General features: G+C 41.5%; 1 protein-coding gene across 1 annotated transcript in view; it reads right to left on the bottom strand.

Moving 5' to 3' along the window:
- Positions 1 to 21,620, bottom strand: part of LOC130202951 (steroid hormone receptor ERR2-like) — a 38,069-nt gene that overhangs the window by 5,152 nt on the left and 11,297 nt on the right. The window contains exons 3-6 of the mRNA XM_056428846.1: positions 18,672 to 18,788; positions 8,558 to 8,668; positions 7,888 to 8,049; positions 1,548 to 1,817 (exon numbers count right to left, since the gene is read on the bottom strand). Coding sequence (XP_056284821.1) covers positions 1,548 to 1,817; positions 7,888 to 8,049; positions 8,558 to 8,668; positions 18,672 to 18,788 — 660 coding nt within the window. The remainder of the gene's footprint in view (positions 1 to 1,547; positions 1,818 to 7,887; positions 8,050 to 8,557; positions 8,669 to 18,671; positions 18,789 to 21,620) is intronic.

Genomic DNA, 21,620 nt, shown 5'->3' with positions numbered 1-21,620 from the left:
TGTTCCAGCTCTCTTCATCTGAAACCTTCATGTTAATACCGATCTGATCCTCGTTTGGCTGCGTGAGCATATGTGTGTGAGTGTGGGGCAGAGAGAGGGAGGAGGAGGAGGGTGGGGGGGGCGACGACAAAAGAACAGGTTTTTTCAAATGTGTGTCAGTGTGTGTAAATGCACAGGAGTGTTTTCATAAGTATGTGTGTGTGTGTGTGTGTGTGTTGAAGGATGTTAGGGGCGGAATGCAAAACTAACTTTGAAGAAACAATTTCCATGTAATCCGTCAGCAGCCTGGCTTCAATCCCATCGATACTCCGCTAATTACAAAATCAATGGCCATGAATTTCCACAGCTGTCACACCCACAGGACCCCTGGAGCCGAAGCTCTCCGAGACTGTGTTCAAACGAGCCGAAGCTGCCCTTTCGCCCTCGCTGAGCCTCCCTCTCAACCCCTGCCTCCCTCTCTCACACTTACCTTTACATCCCTGTCTTTCCATCACCCCCCACCCCCTCCCTCCGGCTCACCCCTTCCCATTTATCCTCCCCTCTCTCCACTCTCCCATGGAGAGTTTGTCATCAGAAGACTAAAGCTCTGGGCTCAGCATTTTTTTCATTTTTCAGTCAGGCAGGAGAAAAGACTCCTAACAGGCATTGATTAGTGGGGGGACAGCCCGGCCTCATGAAAAGCAAACTGTCGATACGGGCGCAGCGTCTTCACATTGGAACAAACGAGGCCCGTCGCTCCCCGACGCTCATTCCACTCCACTTAACACATTTTATTGACAGCCCCTGTTTTCCTAATGAAATGCTAAATATATCTCCCTCGGCTGTGGCGCGCTGGCAGCCACTGTTATGGAGATGGAGAGAATGAGAGCGCAATGTGACAGTCTCTCTCTCTCTCACACACACACACGCACACGCATGTGCACAAAGTTAAAATATAGATGCACATGCACACACTCTCACACACAGAGAGTGTTGAATTAAACCACCGCGCTCCTGACCTTTTTCGTCCCCTCTTATCAGGAATCCTTCAGCGTGGAAGTGATCGGCTCGCCAGATATAGACAATCACTCCATTATTTCCTTTATTTTTTTGTTTGCTTTAATTGAATGCCAACTATCAAGATTTATTTAAGATTTAATATAGAGATATACCTTCCTGCCAAACTCGGGACACCGAAATGGCAACTGGCTGCAATTTACAATAAAAAGCCATGTTCTTGATGAGACCTTTAACCAAAAACTCAAGTAGCATAAAAGTAATTAATGTAAAGACAATTTGAAAGAGTAAGCTCTGAAATATTTTCTATTATACATTTTTTTTATTTCCACGTGTTGAAAAATCTCATATTCATCATATTCCAGGATTTTACTGACTTCAGTGCAATTTAAATCAAGACTCCATCAAATTACAGTATTTTTACATGAAATATTTGGTATATTTGGAAACGTTGGTGTCTCCTCTCTGTTGTCAAATTCAGTTCAGTGTGTTTGAACAATGTTTGGCTGCAGTGCTTGAGACCTTTATCTCATGAGACCCGTTATCTGTACCTGAGTTGGCGAGGGCGATGGCTTTGAGCGTCACAAACTCCTCCTTCTCAATGCGCAGCTTCTTGTAGCGCCGGACCAGCGGCAGGATGGCGACGTGCAGGTCCAGCAGGCCCGAGATCCTCGCCTGCTCCTCGTCCACCACGTAGTCCTCCGCGTAGACGATCTCGTCCTCGCAGGGCAGCGAGCGGAACACGATGCTCAGCACCAGGATCTCCATCCAGGCGCTCTGCAGCAGACTCATCTGGTCCGCCAGCGAGAGGGTGGAGAAACCTGCAGGGTTGAAGAAAGAAAACGTGTTATTCTTTTGGGGAGAGATTTCTTCTTCTTTCCAGGTATTTGCTGCGCTCGCACTGTTTAACTGCATGACGAAATCACGAGATAAACCCATTAACCTCACTGCACTGTGACATCGGAGTCCTCGGGATGTTTTATGGGCTGTGTATACAACCCGATATAATCCTCGGGGAAGTCCAACTTGAAACAGAGGCCGATGACTGTATGCGGTGGCTTAAGGGAAGAATATAAATCAGTCAAGTATGGAGGCCTTTGAAACATGAGCCGAGGGTGCTTCAACCGTCAGCCGTCGACTGAGAGCTCTCTGCAAGCCACCACATAAGCACATGAGACACTGCGTAGTGAGGACAAATCCAGTCTTAAACCCAAACATTACTTATTCACGTCATGACAAAGAGGAGAGAATACGAAATGACAAAACAAAAAACACAAATTCTGGGTTTTTAAATGGAGTAAAATGAATGGGCTGGAAAAAAATATGTGGCTTCTGTCACTTGATGATTATCTCTGGTTTATGTCACCATCTGTCATAATATTAGGTAATCCATCAAATAAATTGTAAAACTCTTCTCCGATATAGATTCTGATCTCATAATTTGGCTGTAATGCCTTCATCAGGGTTGTTTCTTTATGTGAAGTTAATATATCAGTAGTAGTTAGTAGTCTACATTTTAATTTACGAGGCACATAAAGACAATCTAGATTTACAATAAGGCACTTTAAGCCATGAAGGAGTTGAGGGGATTACATTTTCAAAAAACAAGAAATCTTCAGAAACACATTTCAGTTAAAGCATGGATGAAGATTTAACTTGTATTTATCTATTTTAGAGTAAACAGAATAGTGTATTTTGCAAAAAGATACATTTAGAAAAACCTTCTCATTAAACATTTAATAAATTGTAACTCCCAATTACTCTGCTTTTTAATCTTTTCGCTAAATGTTACAATGCAGTTTTCTCAGCTGCCTTGAAGGATGTATTGGTTGTAACGTTATCTATAATTCTATTCATGATAATTTCTCTTGTAAAGTCACATGACTAATTGATGCACTTTATCGAAAGTAACCTCAAATACCCCCCTGATGAAGGAAAGATGGCAGAAAACATTTGGGGAATAAAGCATCGTTAAGAAGAGTTGTGTTCGCTTTTAGGTCCTCATTGATTTGCATTTTAATTGTGCGCTTTATACCATGAAGTTATGTCAATCATAAATTGCAGGACTTCTCTTTAAATAAACTGCGTTATTATTATTACAGAGTAACATCACAGTTTTGTGAAGTGAAAGATTTTCAACCCAGAAAAGGTGAGAGAAAACAGAAAGATATTCCACCCGATAGACACCTTCTTGATCCGTCTGTCTCGTGTTCAACCTTATGCACTCGAGGTAAAAATCCATCCAGGACCTGGAAGTCGACCCATCAAGTCTCTTCTCCAACATTCACACACGCCACATCAAACAGACAGATATCTGAAAGGACCTCAAGCGGTACAATACCTTTCACTCCTCTATAGTTAATAGGAAGGTGATTGGGGGTATTGACCCAGGGGCTTGAACCCACCCCGCTGCTTACTTAAGTTGTATGGAGGGGAATGGGGCAGGTTGACTTAAAAGAGGTCCTCCCGATGGTTCTTATCAAGCAAATAGAGAAACGACGGGCAGAGAGAGGCACAGAGAGAGAAAAGAGTGCTGGGGGTGTCATTGATTAGTAGATTGTAATCAGTCCACCAAACGCGAAAGGGGGATCGATCCAAGCCTCAGACAGTTGATGGAGGACATCCGGTACACGTTAAGCAGGGGGTGGGGGGAGACTACGGGATCACTGCATGTAGATACACCGCATCAGGGATTCAGAAATGTACTCTCCATCCCCAAAGACAAGAACATTAATGGCTTTAATCCCATCAGGTGTATTCAGAATAATGAGGAAGGAGCGATGACTAAAAAATATTACACGTGTGGACAAAATGACGAAGAAAAATAGAGCAATGATCCAGACAAGATGTAGTTCTTAATATGAGTGACGAAAACACTCGAGTCATTTTTATACCATCTTTTGGGGCATATTCTTTTTTACTCATCTTTGTCTTTCTACACTTTAAGCATTTTGTGAAATAAGCGCCACCCTATTAAGCCGTCTCCTCCTTTTCTTGATCATTCCTTTCCTTTCCTTTCCTCAACCCGTGTGTGTTTTTTTCTTTCCACTCAATTTACTGAAGCGATGGAGTGACTTCCTGGCTCCCCGGGGGTCGCCCCGCAGTTCCAGGTGTGTCGCCCGGAGGTGGCTGAGTTAAGTGTCGCTGTGGAGGGTGATTCCCCCTGATGAAATATCAATATTTCACCTGACTGATTTGCTGCCGTTTGACCAAACATGACACAATATTGAGCAAACTAGGGAATGTCGACGCTTTCATCTGTGCAGTTCTTTCCCCTTGTGATGACAAAAAGAGACAAAGACACCACAGGCTTCCACTGCACTATGTGAACTTGAATATTATTATCTACTATGCTGCCCTACAGAGGCAAAGAGCGGTGAAAGAGAAATTAAGGAAAAACTGTTTAATGTTTATAGGCTGGCAGGCAAACTAGACTATACACAGGGTACCTAAAACTGCAGATACTGCACTCTGCCTTTGGATGAAAAGCGAAATAAAAATCAATCTACAGTTTAATACATTTAATTATGTCAATTAAAGACAACGTAGATGCACGAAATTATATGAGTTCACGAGAGAAGGACGCTGGCAGACACTGTGCTGAGCTAGGCTAGTTACCCCAAACTAGCTTAGATTAGTTGTAGTGATTTATGTTGTTTAACAAACTGAATAGTTTGAGATAAAGAGGACCAAGTAAATGCAGCTTTAGTTAAAGCTGAGAGAGATAAATAAAGCTATCTTGCTTTAACAAGTACACAATTGAGCCAGAGTTTGTGTATTGTGGTTTGGTTTTAAGCTCCATTTTATCGTTATTGAAAATGTGACATGCTGTTTTTTCAAATGTAATTACTTAATTAAGTAATATGAATGTATTATCATTATTAAAATGGTAATTTATAGTATTATAAGTGTATATTGATGATTATTTTTATTTAAAATATTCTTATTATCTTTATGTTTAGAAACACATATGAAAGGAAAAATCTAAATTTATGTTTAGCGTGTAATGCTTTGAAATGTTACGGGGCATAGTGAACCACTGTATCATATGATTTAACAATGTGCCTATTTCTATAAAGGCATCACTCATACATATATACATACCCTGGCATGTTAGGTATTGTTTGCAGAAAGGAAGAGTGCTCCGGATCTGCAACAGTACAGTAGCGGTACAGATCAGATAAGTAATTGAATCCCTATTCAGTGCAATGAAGAGACTGAGTGGTTGGCAGTGAAGCTTGAAGCTGTCATTGAGAGCTAGGTCTAAAACAGACAGCAGTTCACTCTCTATTCATTTAGTATCATTACAGGCCTCCTAAGAGCCCTAATGGGCCTAATAAAAAGACAGAGGTAATAATGAGACTAGAGGGCCCAATGTGAGCTGGAGCAGTAGGAGGGGGAGAGTCATGGGAACCAGAGAACAAGGAAGCCAGAGAGTGTGTGTGAGAGATATGATAGTAGTCAGAGTCTGTGTGTGTGAGTGGCAGAGAGAAAGAGAGTAAAGAAGAATAAAGCGATGCGAAACTGACTGAACATTAAATACCAGAGGGCGCCGAACGCTGTTGCCTGGAATATAAATCTACACATGTTGTGTGCACTTAAATGTCTGAGATGGTGTGTGTGTGCGTGGGTAAGTGTGTGTGTTAACAGCTGCACAAATGAGTGGCCACCCCTGACCTCCCGACAACCGTGCTGCGGTCCTGTTTCCATGTGTGTAACATCCAGCCACTGGCAGCCCGGTGATGAGTTACAGCCTTCCTTTTAAAACATGTTGAACTCGGGCTTCTGCTTCGAAACGCAGAGGAAATCTCCCGGGAGTTTGGTTTATGAATTTAAAATTGGTTTCATGTGGGATTATTTTTTCTGAAGCTTCCAATTTATATTTGGTGTCAATATTTGCTTTCCCACTTGGAGTAAACTTGTGCATAATAAAGTAAATTGCCGTGAGCCCAAGGAATAATTTAAAATGACAACATGAAACGCTGAATTCTGTTTTCTTTTACATGTTTTCTCCCGGGTCTCTACATCTGGATGTTGAAGGACTTTTACATTAATGGAGCGATTTGCAGTAATGACTCTTATTACCTCATCGTTAAAGCCATTTGCGCAGTGGGCTATGAGTGTAATGGTGGGAGTGGACTGTTAAACTGTAGGGACCCCTTTTGTCTTAATCGTTACCTGGTGACACCCTGACCCGGTGGCCTCGGGTAAAATGTCCCCAGAGTGTCGCATAGCCCTTTAATAACTGTCAGGTCTGGATTTAGATCTACATAGCATACGAGATCAATAGTTATATACAGAAAATGTAATATGACGGTTGAATTAATTTCTGCACCTTTCTGCTACTCTATGAATAAAATAAAGACTTTGATTGTGGATCACAGTCTGAAAAAATCCACCTGAATTATATTTATTCATTTTTTTGTCAAAGAAAATGTGTGTTCTCAAGGTGTTTGATGAAAAGGAGGTCAGGGAGATCTTGCCAGTGGACCCCAGCGTCCCTCTAAAGCCAGATCTCAGACCACGCAGCTCCCTTGTGTCTTCGTAAAGTCGAGCCTCTCACCCAGAATCCACCTTCAACCCTCCACACTGCATTCATTCAACGTAAATCTGATGACCAGTGATTAGGGCTAACCGTGGACAGAGCAGAGAGCTAAGGAGCTGATTAGTGTCGCGCCAGCTGGGGAGTGAGTGATAAATCCACAGGTCGGAAAACAGATCTCAAGTTGCTATATTTAGTGGTCTGGTTTTTAAGAATACATTAATTTACTACGTGACATTGCATTATAGTTTATTTTATTTTGAATGATCCTTTTAGCTTTTTTGGTTCCAGATTAATTTATTGCGAGGATTTTCTGTATAAATTGAATATATTTGGGTTTTTATGCTTTTGATGGGATAAAATAAGCAAAAGAAGATGTTATCTTGCGCTCTGGGAAATTCTAATGTGCATTTAATTGATTAATTGAGAAAACAAATGCAGTTAATTGATAAGGAAACTTGCTTGCAGCGCTACATTGCATTAAACAAATGTTGAATTGGCAACATGCGCAATTTTGTTCATACTATAGCTGATTGGATCAATGGGTTGTATCTAATTCGAGTGCAACCTGCGCTACCTTTAAACAATCTGGAGCCCAACGTGTCTGTTTCAACTGAGAGAAATAAAAAGAAGATCTTAGAACATTTTGCACACAAAGTATTATTTAAGTATTTGTCAACAAGGACTGGGGAAATCCATCAGTATTTCCCTAAATAAATCAATTTTACTGTGAAGTCTCCTTAAGTAAGTAAGAGGATTGCCTTCTTTGAGTCTGGGATTGAAATGGAATACATTGACATGGGGGCGGATCCCCCCCGACTCGCCCACCCTATCCAGTCAAATCACAGGTTTCAGCTGATCTTTATTGATTCGATTTTTAGAATATGGGATTCGCTTCTCCCTCAGGTGCAGATGAGTAGCAGATGTTAATTATCCTGTGTGTACTTGTGTGTGTGTGTGTGTGTGTGTGTGGGGGGGGTGAAACAGTGGGCAAACTACTTCACTAATATCATACTATATCGTTCCAGCATCTTAAAGTACAAATGTGGGTTTACTTTCTTACTTTACCAACAACATATAATCTATGAATCCCTCTTTGATTAATACAATCTCATTAATTACCACTTTTGTGTTACTAGAACAATTGGTCAGCTCATCTTAGTTTTATTTATTGTCATACAAGCATTTATCTATCAATTGGTAAAACAAGAACGATATTTTTCTGATTAGTTTTCATCGATTGATGTATTTTATAAGGGCTTGAATAGATTAAATCAAGAGAGATAAATATGATCTGAAAACCACATCCCAGGCAACGCAGTCATTCATTCGCGGTCGTGTCTCTCTACCTGGGATGTGTTTGGCCCAGCCGATGATGACCACCAGTTCGCGGTCGGCCAAGTCGCACAGCGTGGTCAGGGCCTTGATGTCTCCGTCGGGCATGGTGGGGTCAGGCATGGCATAGATCTTCTCTGGCTCCACCACCAACAGATGGGAAACGATCTTCGTCACTGAAAGACGGATGCAGAGATGGGGGGAGGGAGAGAGAGAGCGAGAGAGAGAGAGAGGGAGAGAGAGAATAGGACATGTTGTGAGACAATTTTAGGCCACACATACTCAGCAAATTAAAGAATATTAAATGATATTGGCTTGATTATACTGGGGCAGAGAAGATACAATGAATAAAGAAATAAAGAAATAAAACATCTGCATAGTGTTTGGCTAGGAAGTCCTAATAAACGGTGCTCAGTCATAAAAGTAGCAGGTGTGCCCGGTGATGAATCTGATAATAGTTTTTCTCTTTCTCCCGTTACATCGAAAAACCATCTACAAAAAAATGTCCCTTCACGTTGTAAAATGAACACATTTCTAATTGCCTTTTCTTTTTTTTCCGAAACACCCAAAGTTGAGGAATTGCTTTGATATAAAAATGTAAATGCCTTTTCTTTATTGCTGAGCTGCCACCCACATCTGCAACAATCATCTGTGCGAGATAGAAAAAGACCAAAATGAACTCACATGGCTTTTTGGCTGGAGGGGGGATGCCGAGGCCGAGGTAGGCGCTGTTCTCTGCGTCCAGCCTCCGCTTGTACTTCTGTCTCCCCCCTCTCACCCTGTCCAGACGCACGCCTGCAAAACAAAGCACAACACATACATGTATAAATGACGGCAAAATGCTCCACCATTTACTTTACCTCCAACTACTTCCATTGATAAAAGACTGCTTGCAGATATTTTGCGGAGTCATCCTAAGCATCGCTCCTCACAGCAGCCCCACTGCTCCTAAACGCTGACAATGCAGGGATCAGATTTCATGCGTGTACCTGTGTGTATGTGACGCTTGAAATAAGGATTTGTGTGTTTTTATTATTTTACATTCAATATGAAACTGAGGACTACTTCTGCAAAGCTGTGCCCAGAAATGTGTTTCTAGTTTTAGGATATGCTGCTGACTGGAATACCAAAAGTGTTGAGGAGGCCTTTTAAATGTTGTAGTAATCTACCTCTGTATTACTAATTATGAATGCATACATTGCATTCCAATGTAATGGATGAAGTTTATCTCTCCCTTTAACATGAAATAGTTAAATACTCCTTGTTGCAGAGTGAAGAGTGCAAGTACCTAGTTAGTATACAAACGGACATATCGGGGATTATCTAGGAAGCCACCTCAGAGGAGACATCAGATGCACCTTATGTGCTGGATGTACACCCTTGTATTAAAAGTTGTTTGTGCATTGAGGGAGAGCAAACACACTTTACATGGCCAAGCGGAATTGAGTCGTGTGAGATTTCCCGGTGACTCGTATAAATTCCTTTGATTCCCCTGGAAACAAAAGAATCCGATTAGGATGGTCTTTCAATTTCCTGACACCGACTATCCACTAACCTAATTACCCAGCGTGCCCAGAGGGAGCTCATTCTTCCCAGCAAACACAGTGAGATCATTTTATGCCTGGCAGATTGAAGCTAAATCGAGAGCCCCTCTGCTAACACAGCTTTCCATTTGTACGCCTTAAAGTAATCAATAAGGCTCGCAAATAGACTTCTTGTTCTTTGAACACATGTGGATGTTTTTTTAATTAGTCGGTTAGGCATAGGAACTGGGTTTGCTTTAGTAGTTGTTTCCACCATTACTCTTGGTTAAGGGCTATTAAAATTCATAAATTGTGCTTCAGGAAGCATGTACTCCAGATATTAAATCAATTCGATAGCTTATCTCTATCTAATGATACAGCTAGGCTTAATAAAAGCTCTGTATATTTAGTATTTTAGTATTAAGCATTTAGTATTGTTATTGTGTTTTGTGTTTATTTTTATCTTTTATTCATGCTCTAATGTGCACCCATTGCTGTGATCCTGCAATTTCCTCACTGTGGGACTAATAAAGGAATATCTAATCTAATCTAATCTAATCTAAAAGGGATATTCAGTGAGTAGAGGCTTTCACAACAATACTTGTGTGATGCAGAAACTTATTAAGCAGGTGTAGACCTTAAATTCATGAACTATAGACGTGTCAGACTAAGTGACAGCAGATCGTTGCTGCTTTTGTCCCTCTGATTTTCTTCAAACACACACGCACACACACACACACACACACACACAGTTTTCCTCGCTGCCGGCTGCAGGATCATGGGGCTGCGACAAGTGACCAAACAGCCGGAGTTAGAATTCCAAAAAATCTGCGGGGGCTGTTTGAACTGGAACATCCAACTGGCCCATAATTAATAGACGCTGACAAGAATTAAGAGCTCAGCGCTAACCAGTTTCAGTTTTACGGCTTATGGCGGCACTGCAAACGGTAGACCTGAGGCAGGGGGGGCCGAGAGGATGACGGAAAGGGAGAAGAAGAAAAAAAGAGAGGATGAGACAATGTTGAAGAACGGGAGAGTCGGGAAGAACAAGCTGCTGTTTTTGGAACGTATCGGTTTTCTGCAAGATCTCCGTTTGTCTTTCTCTCACTTTCCCTTCCGCCTAGTTTCTTTATTCTCTGCCGATCGGCATCGGGTGTACATCTCCCTTCCTGACAGCTATGCTGGTCCCAGCCAGCGCCTGATCCAACCAGTGCGGGATTATCTCCTCCCCATGTGATACGGCACAGTACTGAGAATCTGACCACAACAAGACAGCTGGATGAGGCCCCTTGTCGAGGGTGGTTGTGTCATCGCCAGCACCACATTCCACACTTTAGGCCCAAACCCAGAGCAAGCCTCCATGCTCCAAGACAACCAGGAGAGATTCTGTCTCTGTATTGTGAGACATGGGGGCAACATATCATCTTGAAAGCATCCAGGTCATTATTTTTATTATTTTTTTACTGTTGCTGGCCTTTCAAAAAGTGTGGCAGGGGTGAAGCTACGGGGAATGGGGAGGTGGTAGAAGTGTTGTGTGCTGAATGTTGAGAGCTCAGTGAGATCACAGGACAGTGGGCTCATAACATAAGAGACGACCTGAGACACACAGATACCGGTTGACATTCCATCCTTGCTCAACGCGTGTGTGTGTGTGTGTGTGTGTGCGTGTGTGTACATTTATGTGGAAAGACGATGAGGCATGTTTGCATATGAACAATCTTTACGGCCACCTGACCCCGGCTTCCCCTTTCACATTCAATATCTTTATTGACTCGTGCAACCTTAAAGCACATTCCCGATTGATGTGGCCGTGTTTCCCTTTATGTGGCGGCCTCTGTGTGTACGTACATGTCATGTGGATTTAGCTCATTCTTTTAATGCGTTTATCATTTATTATTTATTTGGATCCCTGTTCTTTTTCAACAACGTAGTTGCCAATCCTCCTTTTGTATCCATATCAAAGATTACAAAATAATCATAATTGAAAAGCGTACAGCCGGGTTTGTAGCCAGGAGTTTAAGTATAATTAATTTCCATACAAACAGCAAATATAAAGTCACTAAAGTGTTGGAACTGCATTTATTTATTCAGTTAACTCTAATTACACTAACTGTAAATCTCATTTAAGTGCACCTTCTTCAATGCTGCCAGGAATAACATTCTTGAGGGGAAATAATTCATAATCTTTATAATTTTTATTATATCGAGATTAAAGATACTTAAATTACACGATGAAATAAACACCATGTGTACATTTGTTTGAATTATACCATGTAACATATACTTAAATGAATGGCTTTGGGCCTGCACACTGTGAAAAATACAGAACAGATTAAACAGACTACAGGACTGTCTAATATCCTATCTCTAAATATTAGAATATCAATGAATTGTCTAATTCTGAGCCTTGACAAACACTCAGCTGTTATAAATTTTTTTTTTTGAGGAAATATTAAAATTTTATGAGATAGGATTTTAGAGTTTATAATCAGCAATATTAAAATATTTCAGTTGATTTTTATCACAATATTCTAATTTTCTGAGACAGTCCTGTAAATTGTAAGAAGGGTGATTAATAAATAATGCATCAAATAAATAATAAAATGAGTTTTTGTACTATGCAGAAGACGCTCTGCAACGCACAAATGTCATCACACAGTGATGTCAGCGTGTGACTCATACAGTGTGAGTGTGAAGTCTGTGTGCTATACGTTACTATATGAACATGTGCGTGTGTGTGTATGTACAGGACTGTCTCAGAAAATTAGAATATTGTGATGAAGTTCTTTATTTTCTGTAATGCAATTAAAAAAACAAAAATGTCATGCATTCTGGATTCATTACAAATCAACTGAAATATTGCAAGCCTTTTATTCTTTTAATATTGCTGATTATGGCTTACAGCTTAAGAAAACTCAAATATCCTATCTCTAAATATTAGAATATCATGAAAAAGTATACTAGTAGGGTATTAAACAAATCACTTGAATTGTCTAATTAACTCGAAACACCTGCAAGGGTTTCCTGAGCCTTGACAAACACTCAGCTGTTATAAATCTTTTTTTTTAACTTGGTCTGAGGAAATATTACAATTTTATGAGATAGGATTTTAGAGTTTTCTTAAGCTGTAAGCCATAATCAGCAATATTAAAAGAATAAAAGGCTTGCAATATTTCAGTTGATTTGTAATGAATCCAGAATGCATGACATTTTTGTTTTTTTAATTGCATTACAGAAAATAAAGAACTTTATCACAATATTCTAATTTTCTGAGACAGTCCTGTATGTATCTCACGCAACTATTTTCAGCTGCTCACCTGTCAGAGGCGCTTCTTTCTAGAGAATGTGTCCGAATTGGCTGGCTGGCTAACGCTGCCAAAGGGAGATTAGGAGGTCCCTATTTTAGCTGGGAAAAATCAGAGGGATGCAGCGTGCGCCCTCTTCTCAGCCTGTAAAAGGCGCCGGGACCTTGCCCTTCCAGCGCTACATTTATGAGGGCCGAGCCCGCAAAGAGCTAAAGACATCGGACAGCTTTTGTTTGATTGTCGAAGGAGAGGGAGGGCAGAGGAAAATGGGTTCCGGGTACGAGGGGAGGAGGAGGAGGAGGAGGGTGTATCAGGATGGTGTCCCACCTGCTCTAACCCCCAATGGGCTGCCAAGACAAAGCAGGAGTTGTTCCCCCATAACCGCACACACTGGCACGGCTCTCTTTATCATGTTTTACACTTTTCATAAATCTGAGCCGGCATGTCGCAAAGGGTATTACCGAGCATTACAGAACCGCGCTGACCACAAACGATGTCCGGGTCGATTCGGGATCCCTGGTGTGCGGGTGTAAGCAGGTGTTTGCACAAATTGCTGTTTGTTGGAGTGGATGAAGAGAAAAATAAAGAGCGAGAGAAGGACGCCCGGCGGGAAACATGGACCTCAAGGTCCGATTCCCATGTCCCTTCTTGTCAGGGGCGGTGATATACATTTCGTACTTGAATGTGTGTGCTATGAGTAGCGGAGGTCAGCACTTCGCTAAATCCCCTTCTTCAGAGGAACACGTGTTAGCCTCCGTGTCTGATCTATCACCTGCCAGGCAGCGAGGACAGGCCAGTGTGGAGCCTCTGGGTGGGCGCTGACACTCAGCTGCAGGCTGCCAGCTACTCTGACACCCTAAAAAGCAAACAAGTCCCCGACATGTGTTCAAGTTTGCGGCACAAGAAAGAAAGCAAGTGTCAAAAGAGGTCATCCTGTCTTTACAGTTCAACACAGAAATAAATGCAAAATTGAATCTGTTTTTTAATGTATGTTGTTCAAACGTATTGGCAAAGACATCAAAGCCCCCCCCCATATAGTATATACCTTTGCTATATCTTTATTTTGATGATGTAATCTTAGTGTATAGATTGGTTTCTGATCTAAGCCTATTGATTGGAAAGGGACCTGACAGTCTGTGATATTGGATATGGCTCTACTAATCTTTTGTGTATGTGGCTGGAGGAAAATAAGGCTGTAACGTTATCCCGGTAGCCACGTTCGCTAAGGAAAGACTGCTGATCCCTATCTGTGGTCGGGAGAGGGCGAGACAGCGGTGTGGGTTGCCAAAATAGCCTGGCAGCTTGTATTTATTCACCACATTACAGCGGCATCAGAAAATCCCCACAAGCAAAGAATACACCACAGGAACACAAAGCTAACACTGAAACCAGCTCGGAAGAGGACGGGCGGAAGTGTCTCTCATTGGAACGGTAAACATATTCATTCATGACAGAAACTCAGTCGGCCTACAGGGGCCATACACCTCTTTTTCAACGGGACATCCTTTTTAAACACGGCAACGGGATTATTTGATAAAATAACGTTGCTGATTATGTTGCAGCAAGAAAACGCCCCCCAAACAATAATTAAAACTCAAATTCCATCTCCAGCGAAATATACCAACTGACTCGCATCCCAATGTGAAAAACCCCCCCACAAATTCAGTCCAGACAATTCTTGCATCATTTAGCAGCATACAGTAATGCTATTGGGTCATTAGCGCTGATATTAGCTACGGGCACTGACTCCTGGCAGTAGTGACTGACACCATACCTTCCGCGGGTTGTAATTATGTGAGTATTTTTTCCATTGGACGTGTGACCTTTCATCAGCCTCAGCTGGACATTTAAGGGGTCAGTGAGCGGGGCTGGTTTTCTCTAACAGAGGTTACCTTTCTCCACCCAGCTCACCCAGGCGCTCTGCTGAGGCGCAGCAGTAAAGCCGGATCTGGAAAGGAGCCCGCCGTCAACAATATATATTTTTTCTAGAGATTTTGCACCTCAGATACGAGATGTGAAATGCATTTCTTGTCGTAAAAAAAAAATTGCTCTCTCAAATCCAAACTGGCATAACGTCCACCCACGCGGAAAACACACGAGAACATCAAGCGGCTATAACGTCTGTCACTTTAATTTACAGACTCATTTTTGCTTCCCCTGCTCGTTCCTCAAGCGTGTTGAGGAGTTTGGGCCGACATTGGACTCAAAGCGCACCTGAAGCCACCAAACCGGGCTTCGGAGCTGAAGTCGGCTGATTAGCGGCAGGTGTTACGGGGAGGAGGGGCTCCCCCTGCCCACCAATGGTGCTGGTCTGTAACTGTAGCAGCTGGCACTTTATAATTCAAGATGGCATGCTTAGAGCGGAGCTTAGAAGGTCCTGGTGGAAATATTAGACACTTTTAGAACGACTGATCACATAAGTGCTCTCAACATCTTCTGCACAGCGAAGCGTTTAAGATACCGCTGCACTGAAACAAGGGAAACTTTGGGATGTGGCGAGCGAGGGAATTCTGGAATATGAGCCACAAGTATTCACAAGGAAATAACTTCAAATTTGTTGTATTTTTGTCGATATGTGTATGCGAATATCTGTAGATCTTAAAATATTAAGAGAGCTTTACAATCAAACATGTGGCGGTAAGTTTCCTTCTCACATGACGCCTGCATTCATATTACACTATGGGATTATTCCTTTTCCATGACCAGCCCTTGGCCACTTGTTACATGGTGATCTCATTACATGAAGTAGGGCAAGCCGCTGTCCCCTACTGATTCCACGATCAAAGACCCCCCACGTCTGTTAGAGGCCACGCCACGGCACTGTGCCACGATTAAATGTCCTTTTTTCCTTTTAATTGAATGCCATCACTTTCAGAGAATCACCGACTGTGCCGCTTGTGATGCCGCGTCTCAGGAGCAGCAGGCGGTGGAGGCTACAGATTCCTCCTCTCTCTCTTTCTTACACAGACACACACACTCACACACTCACACACTCCGACTGCCCACATCAACGGCTTAGCTCGGCCCGCCACCGACAACACCCCACCGTTTTTCCCCCTCTAAGCATGCGCTAATAGTTTCAGCTTTATTTCTGAAGCAACTTGTTTTTTTCTGGCCGAGAGTCAAAGCCCCGGTGTGAGATATTTGGGCCGGGATGAAGACATCAAGAGTGGACGCATTTATAAATAGTGTTGCGATGGCAGTACAATGGATGACCCTTCATTCTGCGATGAACAGACACGGCTACGTCAGTACGTGGTGAAGCTGTATGAGTGGAAGTGAACCAGCAGTCTGACATACAATCTGCTGCTGCCTTCTATTATGAGTTGTGTTTGGTGCTGGCAGAACACAACGACAAGGTATGGCCACGGGTTATTTCAGGAGATTTACGACTGTTGTGTGTCTAAATTCAGTCTATTAACACATTCTTAAGAAAATACTTTTCTTTTATTGGGAGATATATATCACACAACCTGTGCCGATGGCAGAGGGCCGAACTCCGAAACTCAACCCGGGTGAAATCAGCCTTCAAACTGGGATATAGTTAATGATTTAAAGTTTATTGTCCATTTAAAAAAAGCTTTAAAAACACAGACTATCATTTGTCGACTAAACTATAACCTCAGTGTTGGTTAGGTGGATCTAGAGGAAGAGTTTTTAAAGTCTGGATTTGTGGCCCCCCTTGACACAAAATGTTCATAATCACGTCCCTCAAGGCAGAAGTTCTTTATCAAAAGCATTTTTTTGTTCTTTATGATTTTAAAGCATATTTATGGACGTTTTTTCTTAGTTAAGATGTCGGAACTGTACTAACTTTAAATGTCAAAATATATATATGTAATATGGTTACATATGGTTATATGTATATCTGTAATCAGTGTGTTCAGATTTAACTGAGCTATGACTCTGGGAGGGAGCATACATTTTGATGTTAATTGCAGCAATTTGGGGGCGCTAAGAGTTTTTAAGTACTGTTATCACTTCTCCAGCTGCAACTGCTGACAATCAAACTATAATAACTTACTTCCTGTTGTTTTCAGACCTAATTTACCTGTCCCTTTTACAACTATGTTATATTTGCAGATTTTTATAAAAGGAATTGGTCAGACAGAGAAAAAGTGAATAGATATCAAACACATGCAGTTGAAGTAGAATCCCACTATACGGGCTTATCGGAAGAAAACTAATTCACCGAAAACATAAAATGTATACTTTTTTTAACAATGCAAAATAAAGCATAAATAAATGTGCATATCTTTTACATGCCTAATTATTATTATTATTCTTTTACAAATGAGGCTGCTATACAACAGCATTAAAGGCAAAATCAATATTATTCAACGTAAAATAATGTTGACATCAAAGTGTGTTTGAGTCTGATATAACCAAAGACAGAAATACAATTAAATAAAATTAATTGGAATTCAAAAATTAACACATAATGCTCCTTTACTGGTTTCAGAGTTATACTGCTACGATAAAGACGTCGGCATCAAATCATTTATGCATTAAATGTCTTTGTGTTCATAAAATGTCAAAATAATAAAGTTGCTTTGTAACAGTGATGTTACTTATCTTTGTATACAACCCACATGTCTGCTGTTCTTTCTGTGAGGTTACAAACTAAATATTTAAAAAAGAACACACATTTCTAAAAAAAGTTACACTCGTACAATGACCTTCTATTGTATTGGTCTTACTCTAAATTAATGGAAACATTTCCCAAAAAAGTACCAATTCAGCCCTAGGTATTTTAATACTCTCAACAAACGCATAACTAAGAGCTGAGATGATATGCATCAGTGTGGAATATATTTTCTACACCCACAAAAAAAACCTCTTTTCTTTGAAAGAAAGAGAAAAATCCATCGGCTAGATTTTCCCTCTGTATTCCCAGAGGTCTCTCTATGGAGGAGAAACAACAAATGCAGGAAGTGAGGTGGGATGTTCGGAAAGCATTTAGCGGATCAATACAGTCCAACCGAAAGAGGGGAAGGGACACAGACAGACAGAGAGGGAGAGAGAGGTTGAGGGCGAGAGACACCCAGAGCCCAGGGGAGAGGGATTTCTTTTGGGAACGGCCTGTGCTATTCAAGAGTACTGTTACACTTCTCAGTCCGTCTTGGTAAGAACATCCAACTCTTTTTCCAGCCGTCTGTTTAACGGAGAGAGGCTTGTGGGTGATGTCACTGGTGTCTCCCGGAGACCACAGGCATCTTTAATATCTGATCAATGACCCTCCTGCCAGCCCCCAGTGAGCTTGTTGGACAATATTAGATTCCCCGGCACAAGATAACTGCTTAGGAACATTTTTTAAATTTGATTTCTTAATTCCAATCAAGAGTATGAATCTAACTATTAAGTATTGGTTGGTCAAAACCATTTTTTTTGTCAGCTCTTCATGAGCTGAAAAACGCAATTGTTTTAGTTTGGTCACAACATTTAAAAAAGCATCTGTTGGCATTTTTTAATGTTTTTTATCTGATCATAAGGCTTTTTGGTCCCACACAGCTTAATTCTTAAAATAATAGCAAAGCACAACATTTGGAAGAGTGGGAGTAATATTTCTTATACTTTTGCTTTTTTGATGGTAATTTTATAATTATTTTCTTGAATTGTTGAGACCAATAAACAATATTTTTAAATAATGGATCCCATGCTCACAGTTAATTGTTCAAAATGCTTGTTTGATTGACGGAAGAAAGAAGCATTACTTTCAATTTGGCCTAAACGTCGTAATTTTAAATTCAATTCAGTTTATTTTATAAAGCCCCAAATCACAAATTATGAATGTGCCTCAAAGTAACAGTTGTCTGTTGCATATTATCGCATATCTGTTGACCGGTCAGTCAACTATCTGTCAGATTTAAATCATCACTTAAATCATATTTGAAGAGGAATTAAGCAAGAAGAAAATCAAACGCACGCACAAATAAAAGAAAATGTCCATGAAATAAAATGAGTACTCACCTTCTTTCAACATGCCAACTTTAAGACATTTCATGAAGCGGCAGGCCTGGCACGACTTGCGCCTCCTCTTGGTGATCTCACATTCATTGCTGGCCGGACAGCTGTACTCAATATTCCCTGCAGAAGATTAGAAAAACATGGCGTCGTTAATTTAGTCATCAATTCTGTGATTGTGTCTGCACAGAATGTGCACATAAGCTATTCGTAGGAGTTTTAGAATTATTAGGTAGCAAAGATGAACCAAATCAGACACACACACGCACACACACACACACACACATCCACACACACCTGTCCCAAGGTGACCCTGTGTGCTGCTCCTGAAGGGGAGGCGGGTTTAGTGGCATTTTGATGGGACATGTAAAAAGCACCTGCCCGCCCTGGAGTCCCACCCCCATTTTGATTCTCAGATAAATTAGCTTCATTATTGCAGAACATCCTCTCCGCAACGCTCGCCACGACCCATTCCAGCCCATCCTTCTTCACCCAAAGCATGATGGGAAAGCTGCCCTCCCTCAACTACACAAGGGCTAGGAGATGGACGCACAGCCGAGCGCTCTGCATAATGCTTCCCGGTAAAGAGCCCGACTGGCTGTTAAGACTTGCCAATCTAAGGATCCCATATCAAGTGGCAAAGCTCAATGTATTATTCAGGTCCGTCTTGACATTTTTTGGCTCACTATGGAAATATTTCCTATGCAATTTAATCACTCGGGTCCAAAAAAAGCCAGAAAAGCAGACATATTGAATCTGCTGCCATGTAACCGCTGCCTGACCAAGTTCCGGGTAACGGTTTCTTTTCCGGGATCATTACGCGGTCACTTCAAAAGTGGACGTGACCCCAAGGATCCAATGACAAATCCTCTTTCCCAAGAATCCAAATCCCTTAATTGAGCATTTAAACAATGGACCCAAAGTCCAGATATATATTTATGTTACCTAAAAACAGCAAACCAGGAGTTATCTGTAGCAGGACTGCCAGAGCTGCCCTCCCCCACAACACACACACACACACACCCCTGTTGGTCAAGGAGAAGGTGCCAACATTTGTCAGGATCCCTGGCATCGATGGTGCCAGCGGGGTCACATGCACAGTGAGGGGCCGGGGCTCCCTGCCAGGACGTTGGCAGAGGCTGCTGCTGGTTTCAGGGTGGGTTCAAGTCCTTTACACTGAATACAGTAGAGTGCAGCGCTCATGTGTAGCAACATATGCTGTGTACCATATCTATTCCACAAACTCATTTTTTGCAACATGTACTCGATGCTAATTCTCATATTGTACAGTTTGTGCAACCTATATAACAATTTAATGACGACAACTGGTTTTAAACATGGTGTGAATGTGTACGGTGTTTTCTCAGAAAAATGTGAATTAAGGACACTAAAAAGTAAAAGAATGCTCGCTCTTTTTAGGTTACTGTTGATGTAAACTAATGGCCCACAATGCACTTTTTAAAAAGTAGTTCACGAAAAAAAGACGTGAAAAAAAATAACACGTGTTAATTCTTTGAAAAAAACATTTCCTATTTGTAAAGTTTTATTATTTTTATTATTTAGTAGTGTACATTACCATTAAGGACGTGTCCCAAATCACTTTGGAAATAAAATATGGTGAATGATCTAATATCTGCCATTTGTTAAAATTCGGAGTGTAAAAATCTTCCACAATGAAATGGACAAAGTCCATTATTAAAGGAAACATGTAATACCTGAATGGATAAAAAAATAACCTTTGTCTGTGCCCATGATGTTGTGTGTATGTGAGCGGACGGGGGTTGGGTTGCATTAGGGTTGCACAATAGTCTTAAATTGCCTACCTCTAAAAGCTCACTGTCGGCATACCCTCTTAGTTAATCAGGTCTTGTGTCCGTCCACCTTTATTTCTCAAAGGACATTTCAGCCACTCTAATATCCTTCCTTAACCTCTCTTATTTTCCCTCCAAATTTTGATATATTATTATGCCATGCTATTATCCACGCACTCATCTCCACTCAAGCTGGACCTCTCCTTGTCCTCCTCCTCTACCGAGGCCGGGACCCCCCTTCCTGATTACCATTCCATTAAAGTGGCTTCTCCTTTCAGTGAGTGACCACGTCCCCTGTCCCTTGTCCCTCTGCATTTTATTTGGAGGACTCCTCAGCATCGTGCTCCCCTCTCCCCTTCCTCTGTTATTGCCCCGCTAACACGTGCCTGAGCTTCTAATTGGGCCCCATCTCCTCCCCCCTGGGTGTGGGCTGGAGGGGCCCGAAGGCAAAGAACAACAACTCCTCTCTCGACTTTCTCCCGATGAAATGCCGGCTTCTTAATTACAGTTACCCAACACTGATTGTTATTGACTGAAACTCCCGCGGCTCAGGACGAATGACGGACAGATTAGCTTCATTATGGGTCTGTCCTCCACGAAGGAGAGCGAGAGGAAGAAGAAGAAGAGGGGGGATCGTTGCAAGACAACACAAAGTCACGCAAAAACTCTATTTAGAGTCCTTCACTGTGTTGCTGGTCTGACTGAGACACATGCAGACTGTAAATGACCAGATGAAGCCCAAAAGTAAGACTGTTTAAAAAAAGGTAGGTTGAAATAGCTCTTTGCATTTCATACGTACAAAAGGCACTTTTAGTTTCGCCCAAACTCAAACAGCCTACCCATTTGTCAAACTTTCATAGGCGTCTATCTAGTAAGGAACATTTCTATTGTCTTTTCTGAGTGATTACAGCCGACCACACATCGTGGTTGTGATCCCTGACATTTATTTCTGTTTCTACAAAAGAGTGGCATCAACTGTGCAGCCTGGGTAAAAAGCCTTTTACTGACTGTTAATTAAGTCACTATTATATAATACTATATTATATCAACACCTGTAAAATGTGTTTGGCTACAGAAAAGCAACCAAGCTACATTTATAAATCAACTTCATTCCTTAACTGGTGTTGGCAGTTTCATGCACTAT

The sequence above is a fragment of the Pseudoliparis swirei genome, chromosome 12 (assembly GCF_029220125.1).
Source record: "Pseudoliparis swirei isolate HS2019 ecotype Mariana Trench chromosome 12, NWPU_hadal_v1, whole genome shotgun sequence".
Classification (NCBI taxonomy): Eukaryota; Metazoa; Chordata; class Actinopteri; order Perciformes; family Liparidae; genus Pseudoliparis; species Pseudoliparis swirei.
Note: the sequence above shows the minus strand (reverse complement) of the source record. Positions and strands in the feature narration are given on the sequence as shown.